Below are 21,444 nucleotides of genomic sequence, written 5' to 3'. Positions count from 1 at the left end.
GTTGTCTCCTGACGATAGCACCTGCCATGAAAAATAATGATGTGTGTAAAACAAAAATAAGGTATTTAATGAATACCTGGGATATTAAATGATACAATAAAGTTATTTCAAAGAAATATCAAAACACTGAAATAACACAGGAAATGAATACAGGTGATTTTAGATCCATGTTGTGATATTAAAATGATTTTTATTCACACAATAAAGAAGGGAAAGATGAAAATGGAAATTGGTTTGTGATTGTGAAGTTAATTGAGGAAATCCTGGAATTACTGAGAGTTTGATTTATTGCAAAGATATAGAAAATAAAAAGTCAGTCGTGTGTTTTTACACTCATGTTGTGGGTTAAAAAATTAAATTGGGAAGCTGTCAGGGTCGGGACAGACGCCACTTTGCACTGACTGCAGGGCTTGGACTAATTCCTCTGTTGCTTTCTCCAAATCAGCCTTCTGTTCAGGATCTGATGACTGAAAGAAGGTTCTAAAGGATTTACTTTAGAACGTGCATTTTCCTCTGGAGTGTCGGTGGAATCTAGATGTGTGATTGTGATGAAGGATCAGTGGACGGTGTTTGATGGAGCTGCTGAGCAGAACGACGTGTTTCTGTTGATTCTTCTGTGATCAGCAGCTCAAACTGAACCCAAACAGTTTTCACCAGCGCTCCGTCTGTCTCTTTATATGTTAGCTGGTGTTGGTTATTACCATCAGTCTGTGTTAATAAGACTATAGAAGTCCAAATAACTGCATAATAAATATGTTTGTTGGTAGATTATAAGATGTTTATAAGCAGTCTTATGAGAAAGTTTATAGACTGCTTAAGAATCTTAATAAAAGCTTTATGAGTTTCTTATAATTGTTTAGAATTTCATTATGAGCACATTTATTTAGTTTAAACAACTTAGCTTTTGCCGTGGCTTTATTAATATAAGATTAATATCAAATCTAATCAGAGAAAAAAAAGCCTTGAATAGTTCACTGTTACCATGGAAATACTTGATCTAGCAGGGCAGCTAGTTAGCTAACATGAATCATACTGATGTCACAGTGAATATAATTTATACAGACAAACAACACAAAGTACTTATTAACTTTACTTATTACAAAACTCTTATTAACAATATTAACATTATAATAATTGCCAATTACCATCTGAACTTTCTCCTCCTCACATTTTCAAAACAGGCTCCTTATTTTAGTTTTAATGACTTTGTGGGGAATTATTGATTATTTTTTTAACAAGACAAACAAAATATAACAAAACAAAAAAACATAAAAGACGAGACATTTAGCATTGAGAGAAGAGAGCGACCGTAAAAACCTGCTCAGCACGGCGATGCTGTGAAATGAAAAAAACATGGACATCTTGGTCTTTGAAATATATAGAAATATAGTTTTGTACTGATTCTCAAGAATGAATGAAATGTGTTTGTTTTAGCCGGAACACGACTGTTTTGCGGGTTCCCGACCCGCTGCAGGACTCTGGAACCAGTCCTCTGGTTTCAGTAGAATCAGTTTCTGTTTCACCTTTTCAGGCAGAGACGTCTACAGGAAGGTCCAGGGACGAGACCACCCCGCCCCCTCCGCCATCATCAACATCACAGGTACGTCCATCTGTACGTCCATCTCTACGTCCATCTCTACGTCCATCTGTCCATCTGTCCATCTGTACGTCCATCTGTCCATCTGTCCAAGTTTCTTCAGTAAAAAATGATGGTCAGTTGTATCAAATGCATTCGTCTGTCCTGTCATCCATTTATCTGTCTACATGTCCATCTGTTCATTCATCTGTCCAGTCCTAAGTTTGTCGGCCAATCCATCAATCTCCTACTTTGCCCATCAGTCCATTCATCCCTCCTACTCTTTTGTTTTTCTCTCTGTCCCTGTCCCTCTCTCTGTCTCTGACCCTCTCTCTGTCTCTGTCCCTCTCTCTGTCCCTGTCCCTCTCTCTGTCTCTGTCCCTCTCTCTGTCCCTCTCTCTGTCCCTGTCCCTCTCTCTGTCTCTGTCCCTCTCTCTGTCCCTGTCCCTCTCTCTGTCTCTGACCCTCTCTCTGTCTCTGTCCCTCTCTCTGTCCCTGTCCCTCTCTCTGTCTCTGACCCTCTCTCTGTCTCTGTCCCTCTCTCTGTCTCTGTCCCTCTCTCTGTCCCTCTCTCTGTCCCTGTCCCTCTCTCTGTCTCTGACCCTCTCTCTGTCTCTGTCCCTCTCTCTGTCCCTCTCTCTGTCCCTGTCCCTCTCTCTGTCTCTGTCCCTCTCTCTGTCCCTGTCCCTCTCTCTGTCTCTGTCCCTCTCTCTGTCCCTGTCCCTCTCTCTGTCTCTGTCCCTCTCTCTGTCCCTCTCTCTGTCCCTGTCCCTCTCTCTGTCTCTGTCCCTCTCTCTGTCTCTGTCCCTCTCTCTGTCCCTGTCCCTCTCTCTGTCCCTGTCCCTCTCTCTGTCTCTGACCCTCTCTCTGTCTCTGTCCCTCTCTCTGTCTCTGTCCCTCTCTCTGTCCCTCTCTCTGTCCCTGTCCCTCTCTCTGTCTCTGACCCTCTCTCTGTCTCTGTCCCTCTGTCTGTCTCTGTCCCTCTCTCTGTCTCTGTCCCTCTCTCTGTCCCTCTCTCTGTCCCTGTCCCTCTCTCTGTCTCTGTCCCTCTCTCTGTCCCTCTCTCTGTCCCTGTCCCTCTCTCTGTCTCTGTCCCTCTCTCTGTCCCTGTCCCTCTCTCTGTCTCTGACCCTCTCTCTGTCTCTGTCCCTCTCTCTGTCCCTGTCCCTCTCTCTGTCTCTGACCCTCTCTCTGTCTCTGTCCCTCTCTCTGTCTCTGTCCCTCTCTCTGTCCCTCTCTCTGTCCCTGTCCCTCTCTCTGTCTCTGACCCTCTCTCTGTCTCTGTCCCTCTGTCTGTCTCTGTCCCTCTCTCTGTCTCTGTCCCTCTCTCTGTCCCTCTCTCTGTCCCTGTCCCTCTCTCTGTCTCTGACCCTCTCTCTGTCTCTGTCCCTCTCTCTGTCCCTCTCTCTGTCCCTGTCCCTCTCTCTGTCTCTGACCCTCTCTCTGTCTCTGTCCCTCTCTCTGTCTCTGACCCTCTCTCTGTCTCTGTCCCTCTCTCTGTCTCTGACCCTCTCTCTGTCTCTGACCCTCTCTCTGTCCCTGTCCCTCTCTCTGTCTCTGTCCCTCTCTCTGTCCCTCTCTCTGTCCCTGTCCCTCTCTCTGTCTCTGACCCTCTCTCTGTCTCTGTCCCTCTCTCTGTCTCTGACCCTCTCTCTGTCTCTGTCCCTCTGTCTGTCTCTGTCCCTCTCTCTGTCTCTCTCTCTGTCCCTCTCTCTGTCCCTGTCCCTCTCTCTGTCTCTGACCCTCTCTCTGTCCCTGTCCCTCTCTCTGTCTCTGACCCTCTCTCTGTCCCTGTCCCTCTCTCTGTCTCTGTCCCTCTCTCTGTCCCTCTCTCTGTCCCTGTCCCTCTCTCTGTCTCTGACCCTCTCTCTGTCTCTGACCCTCTCTCTGTCTCTGACCCTCTCTCTGTCCCTGTCCCTCTCTCTGTCTCTGTCCCTCTCTCTGTCCCTCTCTCTGTCCCTGTCCCTCTCTCTGTCTCTGTCCCTCTCTCTGTCTCTGACCCTCTCTCTGTCTCTGTCCCTCTGTCTGTCTCTGTCCCTCTCTCTGTCTCTGTCCCTCTCTCTGTCCCTGTCCCTCTCTCTGTCTCTGTCCCTCTCTCTGTCTCTGTCCCTCTCTCTGTCCCTGTCCCTCTCTCTGTCTCTGACCCTCTCTCTGTCTCTGACCCTCTCTCTGTCCCTGTCCCTCTCTCTGTCTCTGTCCCTCTCTCTGTCCCTCTCTCTGTCCCTGTCCCTCTCTCTGTCTCTGACCCTCTCTCTGTCTCTGTCCCTCTCTCTGTCTCTGACCCTCTCTCTGTCCCTGTCCCTCTCTCTGTCTCTGTCCCTCTCTCTGTCCCTCTCTCTGTCCCTGTCCCTCTCTCTGTCTCTGACCCTCTCTCTGTCCCTGTCCCTCTCTCTGTCTCTGACCCTCTCTCTGTCTCTGTCCCTCTCTCTGTCCCTGTCCCTCTCTCTGTCCCTGTCCCTCTCTCTGTCCCTGTCCCTCTCTCTGTCTCTGTCCCTGTCCCTCTGTCTGTCTCTGACCCTCTCTCTGTCCCTGTCCCTCTCTCTGTCTCTGTCCCTCTCTCTGTCCCTCTCTCTGTCCCTGTCCCTCTCTCTGTCTCTGACCCTCTCTCTGTCTCTGTCCCTCTCTCTGTCTCTGACCCTCTCTCTGTCCCTGTCCCTCTCTCTGTCTCTGTCCCTCTCTCTGTCCCTCTCTCTGTCCCTGTCCCTCTCTCTGTCTCTGACCCTCTCTCTGTCCCTGTCCCTCTCTCTGTCTCTGTCCCTCTCTCTGTCTCTGACCCTCTCTCTGTCTCTGTCCCTCTGTCTGTCTCTGTCCCTCTCTCTGTCTCTGTCCCTCTCTCTGTCCCTGTCCCTCTCTCTGTCTCTGTCCCTCTCTCTGTCTCTGTCCCTCTCTCTGTCCCTGTCCCTCTCTCTGTCTCTGACCCTCTCTCTGTCTCTGACCCTCTCTCTGTCCCTGTCCCTCTCTCTGTCTCTGTCCCTCTCTCTGTCCCTCTCTCTGTCCCTGTCCCTCTCTCTGTCTCTGACCCTCTCTCTGTCTCTGTCCCTCTCTCTGTCTCTGACCCTCTCTCTGTCCCTGTCCCTCTCTCTGTCTCTGTCCCTCTCTCTGTCCCTCTCTCTGTCCCTGTCCCTCTCTCTGTCTCTGACCCTCTCTCTGTCCCTGTCCCTCTCTCTGTCTCTGACCCTCTCTCTGTCTCTGTCCCTCTCTCTGTCCCTGTCCCTCTCTCTGTCCCTGTCCCTCTCTCTGTCTCTGTCCCTGTCCCTCTGTCTGTCTCTGACCCTCTCTCTGTCCCTGTCCCTCTCTCTGTCTCTGTCCCTCTCTCTGTCCCTCTCTCTGTCCCTGTCCCTCTCTCTGTCTCTGTCCCTCTCTCTGTCTCTGTCCCTCTCTCTGTCCCTGTCCCTGACCCTCTCTCTGTCTCTGTCCCTCTCTCTGTCTCTGTCCCTCTCTCTGTCTCTGACCCTCTCTCTGTCCCTGTCCCTCTCTCTGTCTCTGTCTCTCTCTCTGTCCCTGTCCCTCTCTCTGTCTCTGTCCCTCTCTCTGTCTCTCAGAGGAGGGGGATGAGGAGGTTCTGACCCAGAAGGAGGAGGAGGAGAGGCGGATTGCGGAGATGGGCCGGCCGATGCTGGGTGACCACGTCAAACTGGAGGTCATTATTGAGGAGTCGTACGAGTTCAAGGTGGGATCAGTTTGATCGATCGTTTCATTGATCTCATAATTAAAACATCAGTTCAGAGCCTGATTTACTGGAGGTCTGCATCTGTAAAAACATGTTTAAACTTCATGTTACCCACAAACAAATGTGCAAACTGATGTACTAACTGAGCGCACTGTCTGTCTGAATGAATATACAATATGGGATGTTTCTACCCAAGTGTACAAAATACTGGAGAAAATGCAGATAGGTTCATTCAGCACACTGATTCACCGAGCCTTAAAATCATTTTCAGTGACTGCGTCTGTATTTAATACGTTTTAAAGGAAGGTGTTAATCGGCCCAGCGGTGCACAGCTGGCTGCTGTTACTATGGCGATGAGGGATGCATTTATTTTTTATTTTCATTCTATAATCATTAACACAAACAAACATTATGACAAAACATACATTTAATGCAGCCAAACAAAACTGAACGTTCACAGCCATTATGTCTTCCTGTTTCCTTCTTTTCAACAACATTATCTTTTGAACTGGGGTTTTTGTTTGTTTGTTTGTTTGTTTGTTTGTTTGTTTGTTTGTTTGTTTGTTTGTTTTTGGTGGGGGTGGGGCCGTGCCTCTCTGCTGCTCCTCCCCAACAACACACTCCTCTGCTCCGCTGCGCTCCTCTCAGTGAACACACTGTGTGGACCGAGAGACCTCACCTGTCCTGTCAGGACATTTATGGTCATTATCAGAGCAGATACAGGCTGAGGACTCAGGTGGGACACACCTGGCTCAGGTCACAGAGGACACAGCTCGCACCTCCTGCACAATGAATTTGTGATTTTTTTAATTTATTTTTTATTTTTTAATTGAAGATAGTTGAAGAAGTTTTATTACAAGCCAATTTTTTGCTTCACATCTCATCTTCTCTTAATTTCATCTGTTGTTCTTTTCTTTTGCTGTAACACCACAGTATGTTTATCTTCCACCTTCATGGGATCAAGTTTCATTTTGCAGTCATTCTGTTTTCTGTTCAAACTCCCGTGGTAGAAACCTGTAAAAGAGATCCTGCTGTCTCCTCAGTGTTTGGACCTGTTGTCACTTTTGCAATTATTCTTTGCTGCTGCAAAACACAACTAAACATGCAATATGTTAGTTACACACAATATAGCACTTTTATTTGGGATCTCAGTAAATCAGGCCCTCAGAGTCGGTTTTCACATCCATTGTCAGATATGTGACCAAACTGATGAGACAGTTTGTAAAAAGATGAGATGCGTCCTGCTGTCTTTCAGAGCACCGTGGATAAACTTCTGAAGAAAACCAACCTGGCCCTGGTGATCGGGACAAACAGCTGGAGAGAACAGTTTGTGGAAGCCATCACAGTCAGCTCTGGTAAGAACCTGACCTGAGCCAAACTTACTTCCCTGTTCCCTGTTGGTCCCGGAACCCTCGGTACCAGAAACAGCAGTTAAGGCCAGAGACGGTCTGGGTTAGTCCTGGGAAGTTACTGCCTTCTTCGTTTGTCAGGCAGTATAGTTCAATACATACGTGACAAAAACACTTTGACTTCATGTGAACTTTGTAAAGAACTAAACGTTTGAAGTCTTTGCAGATTAACCTGAATCAGCTCTGCCTGCCTCTTCTGTCCAGGTGATGATGACGATGATGACTGTGGTGAGGAGAAGCTGCCCTCCTGTTTTGACTACGTCATGCACTTCCTCACAGTCTTCTGGAAGCTTCTGTTTGCTTTCGTTCCTCCCACCGACTACTGGAACGGCTGGGCCTGCTTCTGCGTCTCGATCTCCGTCATCGGCCTCCTGACAGCGGTCATCGGTGACCTGGCATCACATTTCGGCTGCACCGTTGGCCTCAAAGACTCCGTCACTGCTGTGGTGTTCGTAGCTTTGGGCACATCTGTACCAGGTCTGACACAAACCGATTCATCACGTCAGTGGAACTTTACAATAAAATCGACTGCATGAATTCCCTGAATGATGGACAGACTCTGAACCAGTGATGGAAACAGTACTGAAAATCTGTGCTCAAGTACAAGTAGTGTTACATCACTGTAATATTATTCAATTACAGGTAAAAGTACTGGTGTTAGAAAAATATTTAAGTATTCTTCTAAAAAACTACTCAGAGTATTATTATTTTATAACCGCCAGGAAATTGTGATGATGATTCATGCTAATTCAACCAGTCTTCATGAAATTTGCACAGCTTTGCAAATTCTGTCCAGTCACTGCAGTCTTTCTGCAAATCTGACCAATCATTTTAGCTTCCAGTGAATTCCACCAATCACAGAAGCTCCCCACGTTGGAATTGTTATTGACATCAATTCTCTGTGCACTTTTATATTTATCATTTTGTTCTTGCTGGTTTGACTTAGTTTGATGTCCAGAATGGTTTTACTTCTTTGAAGAATAACCCCCAGTTACATATTTTAATTTTTTTCTAACCGTGAACCTTTTAGGTTTTATTCTCAGATGATTTTTGAATATATAATTTTTGAATATTGATGAAAAAGCATTAATGGCTAAAAAATGTAGATGAAAGGTTTGGATGTTAATTCAACTTGTACTCAGTACTCAATTATGATTTTAAAAGTAACGAAGTAGATTACACAATGAAATGAGTACTTAAGTATAATTTAAAGTACATACTTGAAAAAATACTCATAAAAGTACAAGTAACCAAAAAAATTAGTTACTTCCTCTCCTGCTTTTAGACCCACACTGGTCATCCATGATTTATTTTAGAATCAGGACGACGTCTTTGAGATCAGCTGCCTTTTAACAACAACGTTCAGCCTCAGGGGTCCTGATGAAGGTTTTTGTTGTGTAGTGTTGTGAGTAACGCAGGTACAAGATGCCAGGATCAACTTTCACCAAGCAGGGTGTCACACTCATTTTACTGCAGTTCATGGACCACATGCAGCCACAGCTGATCTGCTCTCACTTACGCTGCTTCTGAGTGTGAGAAACTTTTACCAAGTACTGATCTTTGGTTGAGATCATTTACTTTTCCTCTTTAGATAAACTTAAATCTTTAAATTGTCAAAACTCAGAACATTGTATTTTTGTATGTATATATATATATATATATATATATATATATATATATATATATATTATTATTTATATTTTTTTTTACAACAAATTTGTAATATTTTCAATTAAAACAATTGAATTTTTCAGGCACTAAAAAACACAAATCAAGTTCACAGTTCACTGTAACCAGTTTTTGATTTTTTTTTCTACAGTGCATATCTATACAAACACTTTTGTTTATGATTAAATTGTTAACGAGAGCACAGTTCTTCCAGCGTCAGGAGTAAACGCACTTTTCTTGACTTTAAAGTTGGGTGGTGCAGAAATGCAGGAAAAGTTTGCTCCCTGATTTTCAAACAGCAGCTGAACTGACAGAAAGTAAAGTCTTAAAGTTTGCAGTAGCTCAGACGTTAATGTTTCTTTTCCTCGTTCTCTCCCTCAGACACTTTTGCCAGTAAGGTGGCAGCCATCCAGGACCAGTACGCAGACGCCTCCATCGGTAATGTGACTGGAAGTAACGCCGTCAACGTCTTCCTGGGGATCGGCGTGGCGTGGTCCATCGCCGCCATCTTCCACCGCTCCAAGGGCCGGGAGTTCAGGGTGGACCCAGGCACGCTGGCCTTCTCCGTCACACTCTTCACCATCTTCGCCTTCATCTGCATCGCCGTGCTCATCTACCGCCGCCGGCCCGAGATCGGCGGGGAGCTCGGCGGACCCAGAGTTCCCAAGATCCTCACCACCTGCCTGTTCTTCAGCCTGTGGTTAATGTACATTATCTTCTCCTCGCTGGAGGCCTACTGCCACATAAAGGCCTTCTAAGAGTTGTGCTTCTATCAGGGCCCAAAAGGTTCTATCAGGTTCTTGATGAACAGTTCTGGCGGATTTCTAAAGGTTCCTGCATATTCTAACAGGTTCCTATAGTTTGTTATTTTTCTAAAGGTTTGGAAGAAATCTGAAGCCCGTAACAGGTTCCTGACAGTTGACTGATGTCTAAAGGTTCTAAAGGACATGTAACAGTTCTAAGAGGTTTCTGAAATTTTGGAAGAACTCTTAATAGTTCTTATAGTTTTTTGTTGATGTGACAGGTTCCTAAACACAGAGAACTACACAGAGCCCAGCAGAATATTTATTTGTGTTCTGTAAAGAACAGGTTTGATGGGTTCCTAAAGTTCCAAAGGTTTTTGAAGTATTCTACAGCTTCTTGACAGCCCTGATTCCTAAAAGTTAGAATATATTCCTGCAAAATGTGACCAGTTTCTATCGTTTTTCTAAGAGTCCAGATAAACTTTTAAGGGTTCTGCTGGGTTCTGACATGTTCCTATAATTTCTGGTATTCCTCTAAATGTTTGTAAGATGTCTAAAGCTTGTAACGGGTTCCTGACAGTTGATGGATTTCTAAAGGTTCTAAAGGACATGTCAGCTAATCTAATAGTTTTTATATTAATCTGACAGGTTTCTATACACAGATGAAAGAACTTGCAGAATATTTATTTGTGTTCTGTAAAGGTGTAACAGGTTCTAAACTAAAGCCTCCACAGGTTCTTGAAGGATCCTACAGCCTTTGTTCAGTTTTTTTTTTAGGGGTTTGGATACATCTTTAAGGGTTCGACTGGGTTCTCACGGGTTGTTATATTTATGCTTTTTGTCTAAAGGTTTAGGTAAATCTCTAAAGGTTCCACACAGTTGATAGATTACCAAAGGTTCCAGTAGATTCTTGCATAATTTGCGTTGAGTTTCAATAAATTTGAAATGGTTCTGCTAGGTTCTGAAGGGAGAGGTTCCTTAATATTCTAACATGTTCATATGTCTAAAGGTTGCTCTTTAAGGTTCTAGCAAGTTCAAAACGTGGGATCTTGCTTATTTTGACTGACTCTTTCAATATTTCTAATCTAGATCTGGATAAACTTCTGAGGAGTCCGCAAGGTTCCAACTGGTTCTTGACCAGTTCCACTACTATGATTTATGAGAAGGTTTGGATAGACGTCGAAAGCTTGTAACATTTTTCTCTGATGGACATGTCACAGTTCTAGCTGATGGTTCTGCCAGCTCGCTGAACTTTCTGAAATCTTGAAACTCCCAATAATGTTTTTGATGATCTGACGGGTTTTCTTATTTTGACAACTTTCTAAATATTCTGTCTAATTCCTTTAGGTTCTTTAATGGTCTGTCAGATTCAAATCATCTTTGAAGGGTGTCTAAAGTTCCCACAAGTTGCTGACAGATTCTGTTTGGTCTGACAGATTTCTAAAGGTAAACCCTCAAGATTCCTGAAACTTCCTTTTGACTCCACATTGGACTGTTGTCTGGCTGTTGAGCGCCGGTGACCTCCAAGACTGTTTCCATCGTCACATACCTCCCAAACATTTAGAGACATTTATCTGTATCACCAATCCTTCATCCGTACCTTTAAGCAATGTTTAACATCAACTATTTTAATTTTGCTGTGCAAGGACTTTGAACCACAAACAGAGTTGTGACATCACAGCCCCGTTCTGATGAAAGGAGGCAGTTCATGCTGTGGTCTTGTGAAAAGCTGCAGGGCTTTTGATGTTTAAGGCGACTGGAGCAGTAGTGTTGCACCTGAATGAATATCTGCACTGAGTTTGAAATATAGTTAATTTTGTGCGTAGGAGGATCCTGAGTTTGGTGTTGAAGCCATTAAAGGTCTTTGCTGAGCCGCGACCTCAAACTCTTTGAAACGGAGACTCAGAGACCTGGACTCGGTCGAGTTGACCCTGAGCTGCTGAGGCAGTTGATATATAACTGTGTATGTTTGTGTGTGTGAGTGCATACGTAACCTCAAAGAACACTGAAGAGCAGAGCCGTCTGTCATGATGTTCTGTGATATGATTGGTTGTTTGGCAACAGCGGTTGACTGAAAAATGGATGCCTATTGGATGAGGGCTGTTGCGTATTATCTGACAACAGAATGCAGTGTCTTTCCTTCAAATATTAAAGTACAGTGAGTGACGTGTTTTTTTTCCTCTTGAATGTTCTCCTCTCTGATTGGTCCTCAGAAGGTTTTTTTCAGTATGATTGTTGTGAAGTCCTACATACAGAGTTCATTACAGCCACAGTCAGAACAAACAACATCCTGATGGTTTATCTGTTCACTTGTGAGACCTGCAGTGGAGCTAAACTGGTAAAGTTTGTCTCAGTGGTGGCACTATGTCCGAGGTTTTTAACCTGTGAGGTGTTTTCAGAGGGAGCGCAGGAGAGTTTAAAATAACTAGCCATTATTTTAAAAAAAATACCTGAAATAACAGATCCAAAATGAATCAGGAATAACTCCTCAGCCATTAGGCCTATATGCAAACATCTGGTCACTTTTGAAAGGTAAGAAGCTAAAAAAAATGAATCTATTGTATTTAAACATATTTCTATTACCATCCCAGAGTCAAATGAAGATACAATGAAGGAACATATAAATTCTTTATCCTTAGCTAGTTAAATGCAGAGTTTCAACGCAGTATCACCACCATAACCAAGTTCCAACAGCCAGTTGAGCAACTGAATATCCTAGACTTCAACTGTAATTGCAAATCTGATGTAAATATACTAAAATACAACATTTCTGATGCAGTTTATTCTCAGGCACTCGCCAGGATTTTGCCTTGTTTAACTTCATAACACTCTTTATTTCCGTACAGCCAAGAACAAATAAAATAAACCTCCCAAAAACATTTAAACATTAATAAATACAATGAATGCTGATGAATATTGAAGAGCTTTGTGCTTTACATGCAGATAAATGGAGAATACACAGGTATAAATGGCCTAAAGAGGCTCACAGAGACAGAAGAAGTACCTCAAATCAGCCACTAGATGGAGACAGACACTGTCGTTTTCCATAGAGTCAATGCAAATGACTACAGAAGGATGGAAGATCAGGAGCGTTCGATTAGTGAGGATATATGAAACCGTGTCTGATGACAAACAGCAGGTCAGACCTGATTTATTTTTTTGTCTGCATGAAGTCAGGTTTATATGAGCTCTGCTTCAGCTGCTTGTTCTCTGAGTTTTGGTTGCTGCTGGAATCTGGGGCATCTCAGCTTCCATGTGACATCTTGTTTGCATGTGTAGCATAAAGTAGCAGATCACTAGCAGTGAAAATGATGTGATCGGGTTGAATAGGGGGTCAGTAATTTGCTCTTCATTGCTGGCAGCCCTGCATCAGGTCTGCACAAAGCCCTGTTAGCCAGAACCACCTGCCCACATCAACTCTCACCCATTCAACACTTCCTAGTCTGTCCCACAGGTGCAGAAACCAAAACATCCCACAGGAGGACAAGGCAAGGTAACCATGGCTCCCCGTTAATTTTATACTGGACTTTTGTGTTGACTATCCGTCAATGAGGACGCAAAAGCCACTTGTGTTCAAGACCGTTCTCTTGAGAGAGCTCCAGCCAGTCCACAGCGAGGTCTGTGACTGGCCAGCGACCCCTACAGGCTAGAGACAGCTTAGAGACAACGTTGGGCTGAGCGTTAAGTGAGTCACTGTCCTCATGGTCTTGACCAGTTTGTACCACCAGTTAGCCAGTTATAGCTAAGTAAACATGAACTTTTAGCAACTGTGGAAGGTATAGCCAATCAGAGGCAGAGTAGGGGTGGGTCTTCCTGCAACGTTTACTGATTATACATGTTCAGCTGAGACTAAGATACCAGGTAAGGTGAAGAAGAAGGTGAAGAAGAACAGGTGCATGCAAGTGTTGTAAAAACAACAGGAAGTTAACATGCTGCAGCAGTGACACGCAGCTCAGGGAGGAGATTCGGGGCTCCAGTTACTTCCTCTCAGACTCATAATTCACAGGACATGTGTTTAGATTCAGTGTGACTCACCATCAGCTGCCTGGTTCTTCTTTTTCGGATGTGAAAACTAGTGAGCTGTAGAGGTGCTGTGAGGTGGATTTTGACTTAACCCTTCCTAGGTCCTGCCCCTTTTCGTTCAAATGCAGTTAAGCTCAGTACCAAGTGGATCTATGGACGTCTTAAGGAGATCTAGATACAACATTCATTCCATTCCATCCAACTTCTGTGCCGGATCTTCAGTACATCTTTTGCACAGTACAGACTTCCTTCAGCTAAGCGGCTAACTACCTGTTTTAAAAGGATAACATGAGGATAAAATAATTTAATTGTGCGTCTTTTCGACTGTTATCGTCCTGAAGGGACCAAATCCTGACAATGAAATGAGTCATTTCATGGGGTTGTGAGGCTCAAAACATGTATCCACCATTTTACAGCTAATTCTTTCTCAATGTAAGCTTATGGGAAACAGGAAAAGAGAACACTGACCACAGTACTGCTGAGTACCAAGTTTGCACAACTGTTACTGGAGCGCAGAGCGAAAAGGGGTGGGAAGGGTCAGTTATGGTGAGGTAAAATGCTATCAGTCTAAATAAGTATATATAATTGACCGTTTGCTAAGTCCCGCCTCCAAACAGCAATTTTTGAAATCATAGGTTATCAAACGTAACTAGGGTGCCTGTCAAGCTTTCCATTTCTCTCCGTGCTGAAGGTGTGCAGGACGCTCTGAGAAGAGAGATACTCAACGTTTCATGAGTTTTTTGTCGTCTCTAAAAAACATGAAACACACGAGCACATGTGTGGTGAATGGATTAAACTGTCTTCATCTGTTCTAACATAAGCTGCAAATGTTAGCATGTTCGGCTAACTAACACTAGCTAACTAGCTGCAGTAACTTTACCTCCAGACAAACTTGTTAGATCCCACAGAATCTGCATTTGTTCTGTGAAAAATGAGAATCTGCTTTTGTTTAATTCTCTGAGGAATCACAGACCTCCTGTTTCAACAATTACTCACAATCTGCCACCGTTAACACTGCAGTGCCAGAATGGAAAGTTTGACAGGCGTAGCAACAGTAACTAAGGAGGGCGGGGCTTACTGAACAATAGCAAACTACCAAATATAATGGAGTCCATTCTGTAATTTTTTTTAAACACCTCTAAAAGCAACACTTCGTTGACCAACAGAGCAACTTGTCAGTTCCTTTGAGTGAAAACTTTTTTTTCTACCATGACAGATAAAATCACAGAGCTGCTGAGTGTGGAAACAAAACTGCCACACGCTGAACAAAGTCAGTTTCCAGTTTTGTTTATTGTTTCAAACATCCTACAACTTTTTCCACACATTCTACAAAACTGCTCACAGTCTCTTTAAAGGGTTAAATCTCTGCAGTGACGACTTCATCAGCTCCAACAGAACAACACCAAACACAAACTGATCTAATCTGATGTTTGTCGGACTGATTCACAAATATGAGTCAGTTCACTCTGCAACTAACAAGTGTCAATTAACCTGCCCATCATTTTCCCCACTAACTGATTAGTTGTTTGGTCCAAAAAAAGTCAAAAAAATATTGATCAGTGTTTCCAGAAAGTCCAAGATGACGTCCTCAAATGTCTCGTTTTGTCCACAGCTCACAGATATTCAGTTTACTGTCAGCGAGGAGGAAAGAAAATATTCATGTTTAAGAAGCTGAAATCAGAGAATTTATACATTTTTTCCTTAAAAAAACAACTCAAATTGATTATCAAACTAGTTGGCACTTCATTTAATAAATGATTAATCGCTGCGTGTCTAATCTGCAGTTGCAGATTTGACAGATTTAATTTTGGTTTTGGTATTTAACTTTATGTACACATGGCTTATTTTTACTTATCAGTTTCAGACTTCTTGACGGTTAAAAATGATATTTTTTTAATCAGAATATTGGGATCTGAATTTGGCAGTGAGCAACTTGAACAGATATTATTTGTGAAAATTGAAAACTTACAGGTCTTCCCTGCGATGTCCTCCGGCTGCTCTGCCTCAGTTTTAAGCAAGTTTTTGTTTCTTAAGCAAGATTTCTGATTTTCTGATTGATCAGAGAACAAGTGGGTGGAGCTGATGACCATGTAAAGACACGCACACATGCCAGTCTAAAGTAGAAAAACAACTTTGGAAATGATGCATTTAGGGCAGCGTGAAAACTGAGTGCTTTCTCTCGGGGGTTATTTCTACTGACATTTAGCTTATTATTTGAAACTTGTGCTTTTCCTTATTTTCTGCCATTAAGTTACAATTTTGGCTGTTTATAGTAAACATGACCAAATAGGTCCTTTAAGGTCTTGTTGCTATGACAGCAGCCCCACTTAAATTAAAAAAAAAAAAGAATGAAAACACAGACTTGTATCAAATCAGTAACAATACTCAGCTAAACAACATATAAACAACATTATTAATCATTATTACATCATTATTATTGTGGTTATTATTATTAGACAAACACACACACTTGAAACTGTGTACATTATTTACAATAATAAATACAAATAATAATAAATATCCAAATCCAATAAATATCCTTAGCAGAATTAATATAAATAATTAAAAAGTAACTTTCATGGTACAAATATTTCAATTCCAACAGGATGTGAGTGAAAAAAGGCAAACGAGGTTTCTGCTCCTCTGAGAGGGCGGGGTCATGTGACACAGGTGAGGAGGAGGTTCAGGGTTTGTTGTAGCCAAAGATCCCCACAGGAAAGTGTTTGACGTGAGTCGGCCACTGAGCAGCCAGCTGGAAAAACTTGACGTCGTTCCACTCGACTCCGTCTATAGAGACTGAGAGAGACGCAGGTGATAGTCAGTGTGTGTGTGTGTGTGTGTGTGTGTGTGTGTGTGTGTGTGTGTGTGTGTGTGTGTGTGTGTGCACTCTCATCAGAAAATGTCATGTTTGTCTAGAAATAGCACCTCCATTGCTGCATTTGTCCAGCAGAGGGCGCTGACGATGACGAGTTGATTCTCCACTGCACAGTGCGGCTCGACAGGTACGTACCTCGTACCTGCTGGTACTTTTCCTGATATCACCTCAGCTGAGGTTCCAGGTGAGCTGATGAACTGAGTGATCAGTTATGTGCCTCTTCTGATAATCAGTGTTTTTAGTTCATATTTTATGTAAATATTTTCTGTTTTTCTCTTTCATGTCCTCTGGATGCTCCGCCTCAACTTTACATCAAACACTCATCAGTTAGATTTGGTGACACTGAAGTCATGTGACTCTGGTGTAGTTTGTTTAAATGTGTAAAATATGTTTATATTTATATGTCTCCTTGTGATGTCATTCAGTTGCTCTGCCTCAACTTTCAGCGATTTATGCTTCAGTTTTTTCTGACATCCAGATATATTCACATGTTCTTAGCCATTAGTTGGCTTGTTACACAGTGTTAAAACTTTATTCACTAGGTTTGGTGAATTTGTTTCATATTTTATGGAGGAAATATTTTCTGGTTTTGTCTCTCATGTCCTCCGGCTGCTCTGCAGCTACATGAGACTACAGAGGCCGTCAGGGACATTAAACATCATGACGCCGAACAGTTGTCACTTAGTTTTGGTCACGTTAACTGTTGCTAATGTTAGCATGCTAACATGCTAACATGCTAAACTATGATGAAATGTGTGTGTGTGTGTGTGTGTGTGTACCTCTCAGTGTGTGCGTGTGTGTGTGTGTGTGTACCTCTCAGTGTGTGTGTGTGTGTGTGTGTGTGTGTACCTCTCAGTGTGTGTGTGTGTGTGTGTGTGTGTGTACCTCTGTGTGTGTACCTCTGTGTGTGTGTGTGTGTGTGTGTGTGTGTGTGTGTGTGTGTGTGTGTGTGTGTGTGTGTGTGTACCTCTGTGTGTGTGTGTACCTCTGTGTGTGTACCTCTGTGTGTGTGTGTGTGTGTGTGTGTGTGTGTGTGTGTGTGTGTGTGTGTGTGTACCTCTGTGTGTGTGTGTGTGTGTGTGTGTACCTCTCAGTGTGTGTTGGTGTTTGGAGGTACAGATCAGTCTGCTGATTCCTTCAATCAGCTGACTCCTCGACTCCGCCTCCTTCTCCTTCGTCTTTTTGCTGAGGAACATGACTGACAGACACAGACCTTCATTATCATCATCATCACTATCACCATCACCTTCATCTTCCTCACCTTCATCACCCCTCCTCTTCCTCACCTTTCTTGTTCTTCTCTTTGGTCACCACCGTCATGCTCATCAGCTCTCCTCCGCTGATCCTCGACACCTGCAGACTGCGGAAGTTACTCTTCAGAGTGTTCTTCATCCCCGCCTCCTTCCTCCTCTCTCCTCCTCCTCCTCCTCCTCCTCCTCCTGCCTGACTGCTCCAGTAGTCCACCTGCAGACCCATCACCTCCCCGGGACAGCTGGACACACAGGAGGAGACACAGGACACAGGTCATGGTTCTGATCAGATCAGACGGCCGCCATTTTGAAACACGTTGTGCTGCAGTAAACAGGAAGTACCTGGTGGAGGGGGAGGGTGGAGGTGTGGAGGTGATGCTGATTGGTGCTCCTGACTGGGAGGGCGGAGATCCCAGTATGATGTCATCAGAGTCGACTGTGGACAGAGGAGCAGCTGTGATGAGAGACAGGATCTTCCCTTGAAAATAAAGGTTTAAATATTGGAGATAACAGGTGAGTCCGGTCTACCTGAGGTGGACAGGAAGTTCTGCTCCACAATGCCAACCTTCACCAGCTGAAACAGACACACAACACAGACACAAACTCTGCAGGACTGCTCGGCCATCTCCATGGCAACAACAGAAAACTACAGTCAATATCACACTGACTTCTGTAATAAAAATATATATAAACAATATTACTTTTTTTTTTTTCTTTTTAGCTAGATGGCATACAATGTAACATTATTCTTTTTTAATTTCTCTCCCATTATTACACTATATACAGTTCTGTTAACCTTTTCACTATCTGGCAATAAACAATATAATTGTTTGTTTCTTCCTTTCTTTTAGTTTTTATTTGGCAAACAATGTTTTCTTTGTTTGTTTTTACTTTCTTGCCAGCTTGCAAACTGGGTACCAATTTATTTACTTTTTAGGTAGCTAGCAAACAATATAATCACGTTTTGTTTGTTTGTTTGTTTGTTTGTTTGTTTGTTTGTTTGTTTACTTTTTGGTAGCTGGAAAACAGTTGAACTTTTTCTTATGGTTTCACTTTTCTTTTATACTCACTAGATCCTCACAGCACTCAAACTGATTATTTATTTATGTATTTATTTTGGTTTGGGTAAACAAGAATCTCTTAGTCTAAAGATTAAATTAATCTTTGTTTGGTTAAGCCAGTCTGTATTTGAGACTTGATGACTTCCTGCTGACCTGCCAAAATAAAATCTAAAGGTGACGGCTCTGGAGTATTTCTTAATACTGAAAGATGTTTATTGCTGTTTTCACTTTTGAAAGATGTAGATGACGACACCAGACTGCAGAACAAAATTATACCACCATTTTTGTTTTTATATTTTAATGCTTTCCTCAGTTAATGCAATAAAATAAAAGCAGCAGCCACAACCTAAATGTGCAAAAAACTGTCACGGGCAAAGAAAAGTTTGAATTATGTACAACTGAAAAACATTTTGTCAAAAATTTTGGTGACTGTAGTGATAAAGGTAGTAATCCATGAAGTAACTGATGGAGTAATCACAGTAATAATAGTGGCTGAAAGTATTTCTTACCCCAATGAAAGGAACAAACTTCTGACAGGAGTCGTCGTCGGGGCTGCAGAAGAACATCAGATTCACACAATCAGCAGAAAAACAGACTTTTAGTCAAAATCAGTGTCGATTCTCTGTGAATCCATCAAACACAATGAGCTACAACAAATATATACATTTAATTAACAGGATATTTTGTATAGAAATACTAAAACTGAGCTTTGGCTCAGTTAATTGATTTGAAAATCAATATCTAGTTGGATTTACATCAGGCCCGATCAAAGTTCTGCCACATATTGTCTGGACACACAATAATCTGCGTACGTCCGTTCGCTCCACCGGTTTTCAGATTGTGACAGGATCAATTTTTCACCATTTTCTGATATTTTCTGGACCAAACAGGTGATTTGGTTAAAGAGAAGCGGCTGTAAATAAGAAGCACCTCTTGTGTTTGCAGGTGAGCATGGCCTCTGAGATCGGACACAGGTGAGAGACAGCAGCTCCGCTCAGGTACTGCGACACTCGACCGGCCACACCGACAGGATCTGTTCAACACAAACACACCACGGCTGCAGGAAACAAAGGCTTCATCTTCATTAAACACACAACGGTCACATGACGTCAGCAAAGTTTTTACACACATTATGACTCTTGTGTTCAACCGGGACAAAGACAGAAGCAGCAAAATAGATTTTTGAAATTGTTAATACATTTTCTAAATCATTCATTCTTGAGAACCGCGACAAATCCTGTCCCACCAGAAATAATAAATCTGGTTAATTAAACTGGGTTTTAATTTATAAACGTGCTTTGTGGAAAAAAACGATGATAACAGAGCTGCTATGAATTAAATGTTGGCCTTTTAAAGTTGTGTCCCAGATTTCTGTCAACAAAAACCTGATTTAATCAGGCATATGGAGTTTATTAAGTTTATTGTTTATTCAGTTACTTTCATAGTTTTTGTGTTGTTTCATCTTTTACATCGTGTTGCATAATTTTCATCTTGTTACAGCTTTTTATATTATCTTCATCTTGTTTTCCTCTTTTCCTTTGTTTTTGTTTTTTTACATCATTTTCATCCTGTTACATTCTTTTCATCTTGTTATGTTTTTTTTTACTTCTTTTATGTTGTTTTTGTCTGATGACATCATTTTCATCCTTTTACTGACTTTGATGTCCTTTTTCTCTTTTGTCTTTTGTTGTTTGCGTCTTCTTATGTCTTGTTACTTTTTTATTAACCTGATTCAACTTGTTTACTGCAGTAAAAGTCAAACAGTTCAGGCTCTGAAATGTCCTCAGAGTATAAAAGTAAGAAGTTGTCCTCTGAAGGACATTTCTTCTGACTGGTCAAAGTCCTTTACTGTTTTCAGTTGAATATGGTTGAAAAGTATTTGCAGATCATTACTTTCTGTTTTCATTCATGTTTTACTCAACGTCTCAGTTTTTTTTTTTTGTCCTGTCAGTTCTGAGACCCTCCATGAGAACAGGCTCATTTAGTTTGAATCAGACTTCGTCGGTCCGTGACAGAATCTGGACGTGACAGAAGCAGCGGCGGGTCGGCGGTCGAGAACGTGAAGGTACCGAGAGGAGGCGGCTCCACGCGTCCAAACAGCTCCCTCCAGCTGGTGTCCATGAACAGGTTGTTGAATTTACTGTCCAGGGCAGCCAGGTACTTGGCCAGCGGTTGGGGTCCTGGTGAGGTGATAAACACAAGGAGCATCATGGGAAGGTTCATGGCGAGATGGTTTATATGTTAGGATCAGCACGTTCTCACTCCAAACTTGTTAGGTCATGTTGTTTTGATAAAACAAAAGTCGGCATTATCTAATCTTCCTAACTAAAGAAAGTTATGTTATGTACATTTAAGTCAGCTAACACTGTTTTACTACCAGGAAACTCTGTAAACCACCTTGGTACTGTGTTCACTACTGTGTTCATGGGAAAGATGCTGAGCCTGGTTCTGTCTATTGATGCACACGATTAGTCGACTACACGATTAAACGTCTCCGCCCTCGCTGGTCGGCACCAGAAATACTAGTCGTTTAAAATATTTATCAATATTTCATTCATGCATGATGCCAGTTTTCTGTTGCCTCTAAGATTTTATGCAGCTGCACGCCACCAGTCAGGGCTGCGTCTCTGTCAGACGGCAGCTCCTCTCGCCCAGTGCGTATGAACCGATCGCTGTGGCAACACTGGATGTTTATATCAGCAAAGTCAGACAGATGAATGTCAGAATAAGCTGATATATATTCACTCAACTGGAGAAACATGTGACCACATTAAACACAGACACAGACAGAAACCTGCAAGCAGAGCTGCTGCTGCTGTTAGCACTGCTAACGTTAGCCACACTGTGTGTCAGGCTGCAGCTAACGTTAGCCACGCTGTGTGTCAGGCTGGCAGCTAACGTTAGCCACGCTGTGTGTCAGGCTGGCAGCTAACGTTAGCCACGCTGTGTGTCAGGCTGGCAGCTAACGTTAGCCACGCTGTGTGTCAGGCTGGCAGCTAACGTTAGTCACGCTGTGTGTCAGGCTGCAGCTAACGCTAACGTTAGCCACGCTGTGTGTCAGGCTGCAGCTAACGTTAGCTCTGGATCCTTTACCTGCAGACACTGTGACCCTCTTCATTTAATTTCATTTTGCGTTTAATCAACAGGGACATTAGTCACCAGGAACATC

At 42.9% G+C, this 21,444-nt stretch overlaps 2 protein-coding genes and 1 long non-coding RNA gene across 7 annotated transcripts in view; 1 reads left to right on the top strand and 2 right to left on the bottom strand.

The window, feature by feature from the left end:
* Nucleotides 1–11,248, top strand: part of slc8a1a (solute carrier family 8 member 1a) — a 33,013-nt gene extending 21,765 nt beyond the window's left edge. For all 5 annotated transcript variants that reach the window (XM_084714545.1, XM_084714548.1, XM_084714547.1 and 2 more), the window contains 5 exons: nucleotides 1,532–1,600; nucleotides 5,119–5,246; nucleotides 6,502–6,601; nucleotides 6,860–7,132; nucleotides 8,705–11,248. In XM_084714545.1, the coding sequence (XP_084570671.1) occupies nucleotides 1,532–1,600; nucleotides 5,119–5,246; nucleotides 6,502–6,601; nucleotides 6,860–7,132; nucleotides 8,705–9,081 (947 nt within the window). In that variant the 3' untranslated portion in view covers nucleotides 9,082–11,248. The remainder of the gene's footprint in view (nucleotides 1–1,531; nucleotides 1,601–5,118; nucleotides 5,247–6,501; nucleotides 6,602–6,859; nucleotides 7,133–8,704) is intronic.
* A 3,081-nt stretch (nucleotides 11,249–14,329) lies between these two features.
* Nucleotides 14,330–15,197, bottom strand: LOC146329307 (uncharacterized). The gene is made up of 2 exons (XR_014769798.1): nucleotides 15,059–15,197; nucleotides 14,330–14,720 (listed from the first exon to the last, which is right to left on the bottom strand). It is a non-coding gene; the product is annotated as an uncharacterized LOC146329307 (long non-coding RNA).
* A 6-nt stretch (nucleotides 15,198–15,203) lies between these two features.
* Nucleotides 15,204–21,444, bottom strand: part of LOC146329306 (phosphofurin acidic cluster sorting protein 1-like) — a 21,865-nt gene continuing 15,624 nt past the window's right edge. Inside the window, exons 17-24 of the mRNA XM_084714543.1 lie at nucleotides 20,345–20,455; nucleotides 19,206–19,308; nucleotides 18,785–18,827; nucleotides 17,743–17,788; nucleotides 17,557–17,650; nucleotides 17,251–17,456; nucleotides 17,052–17,162; nucleotides 15,204–15,885 (exon numbers count right to left, since the gene is read on the bottom strand). Coding sequence (XP_084570669.1) covers nucleotides 15,773–15,885; nucleotides 17,052–17,162; nucleotides 17,251–17,456; nucleotides 17,557–17,650; nucleotides 17,743–17,788; nucleotides 18,785–18,827; nucleotides 19,206–19,308; nucleotides 20,345–20,455 — 827 coding nt within the window. The 3' untranslated portion in view covers nucleotides 15,204–15,772. The remainder of the gene's footprint in view (nucleotides 15,886–17,051; nucleotides 17,163–17,250; nucleotides 17,457–17,556; nucleotides 17,651–17,742; nucleotides 17,789–18,784; nucleotides 18,828–19,205; nucleotides 19,309–20,344; nucleotides 20,456–21,444) is intronic.

Source organism: Lutjanus erythropterus, chromosome 3 (genome assembly GCF_056507025.1).
Source record: "Lutjanus erythropterus isolate fLutEry1 chromosome 3, fLutEry1.hap2, whole genome shotgun sequence".
Lineage (NCBI taxonomy): Eukaryota > Metazoa > Chordata > Actinopteri > Lutjaniformes > Lutjanidae > Lutjanus > Lutjanus erythropterus.
This window is presented reverse-complemented; position numbering and strand designations above follow the sequence as displayed.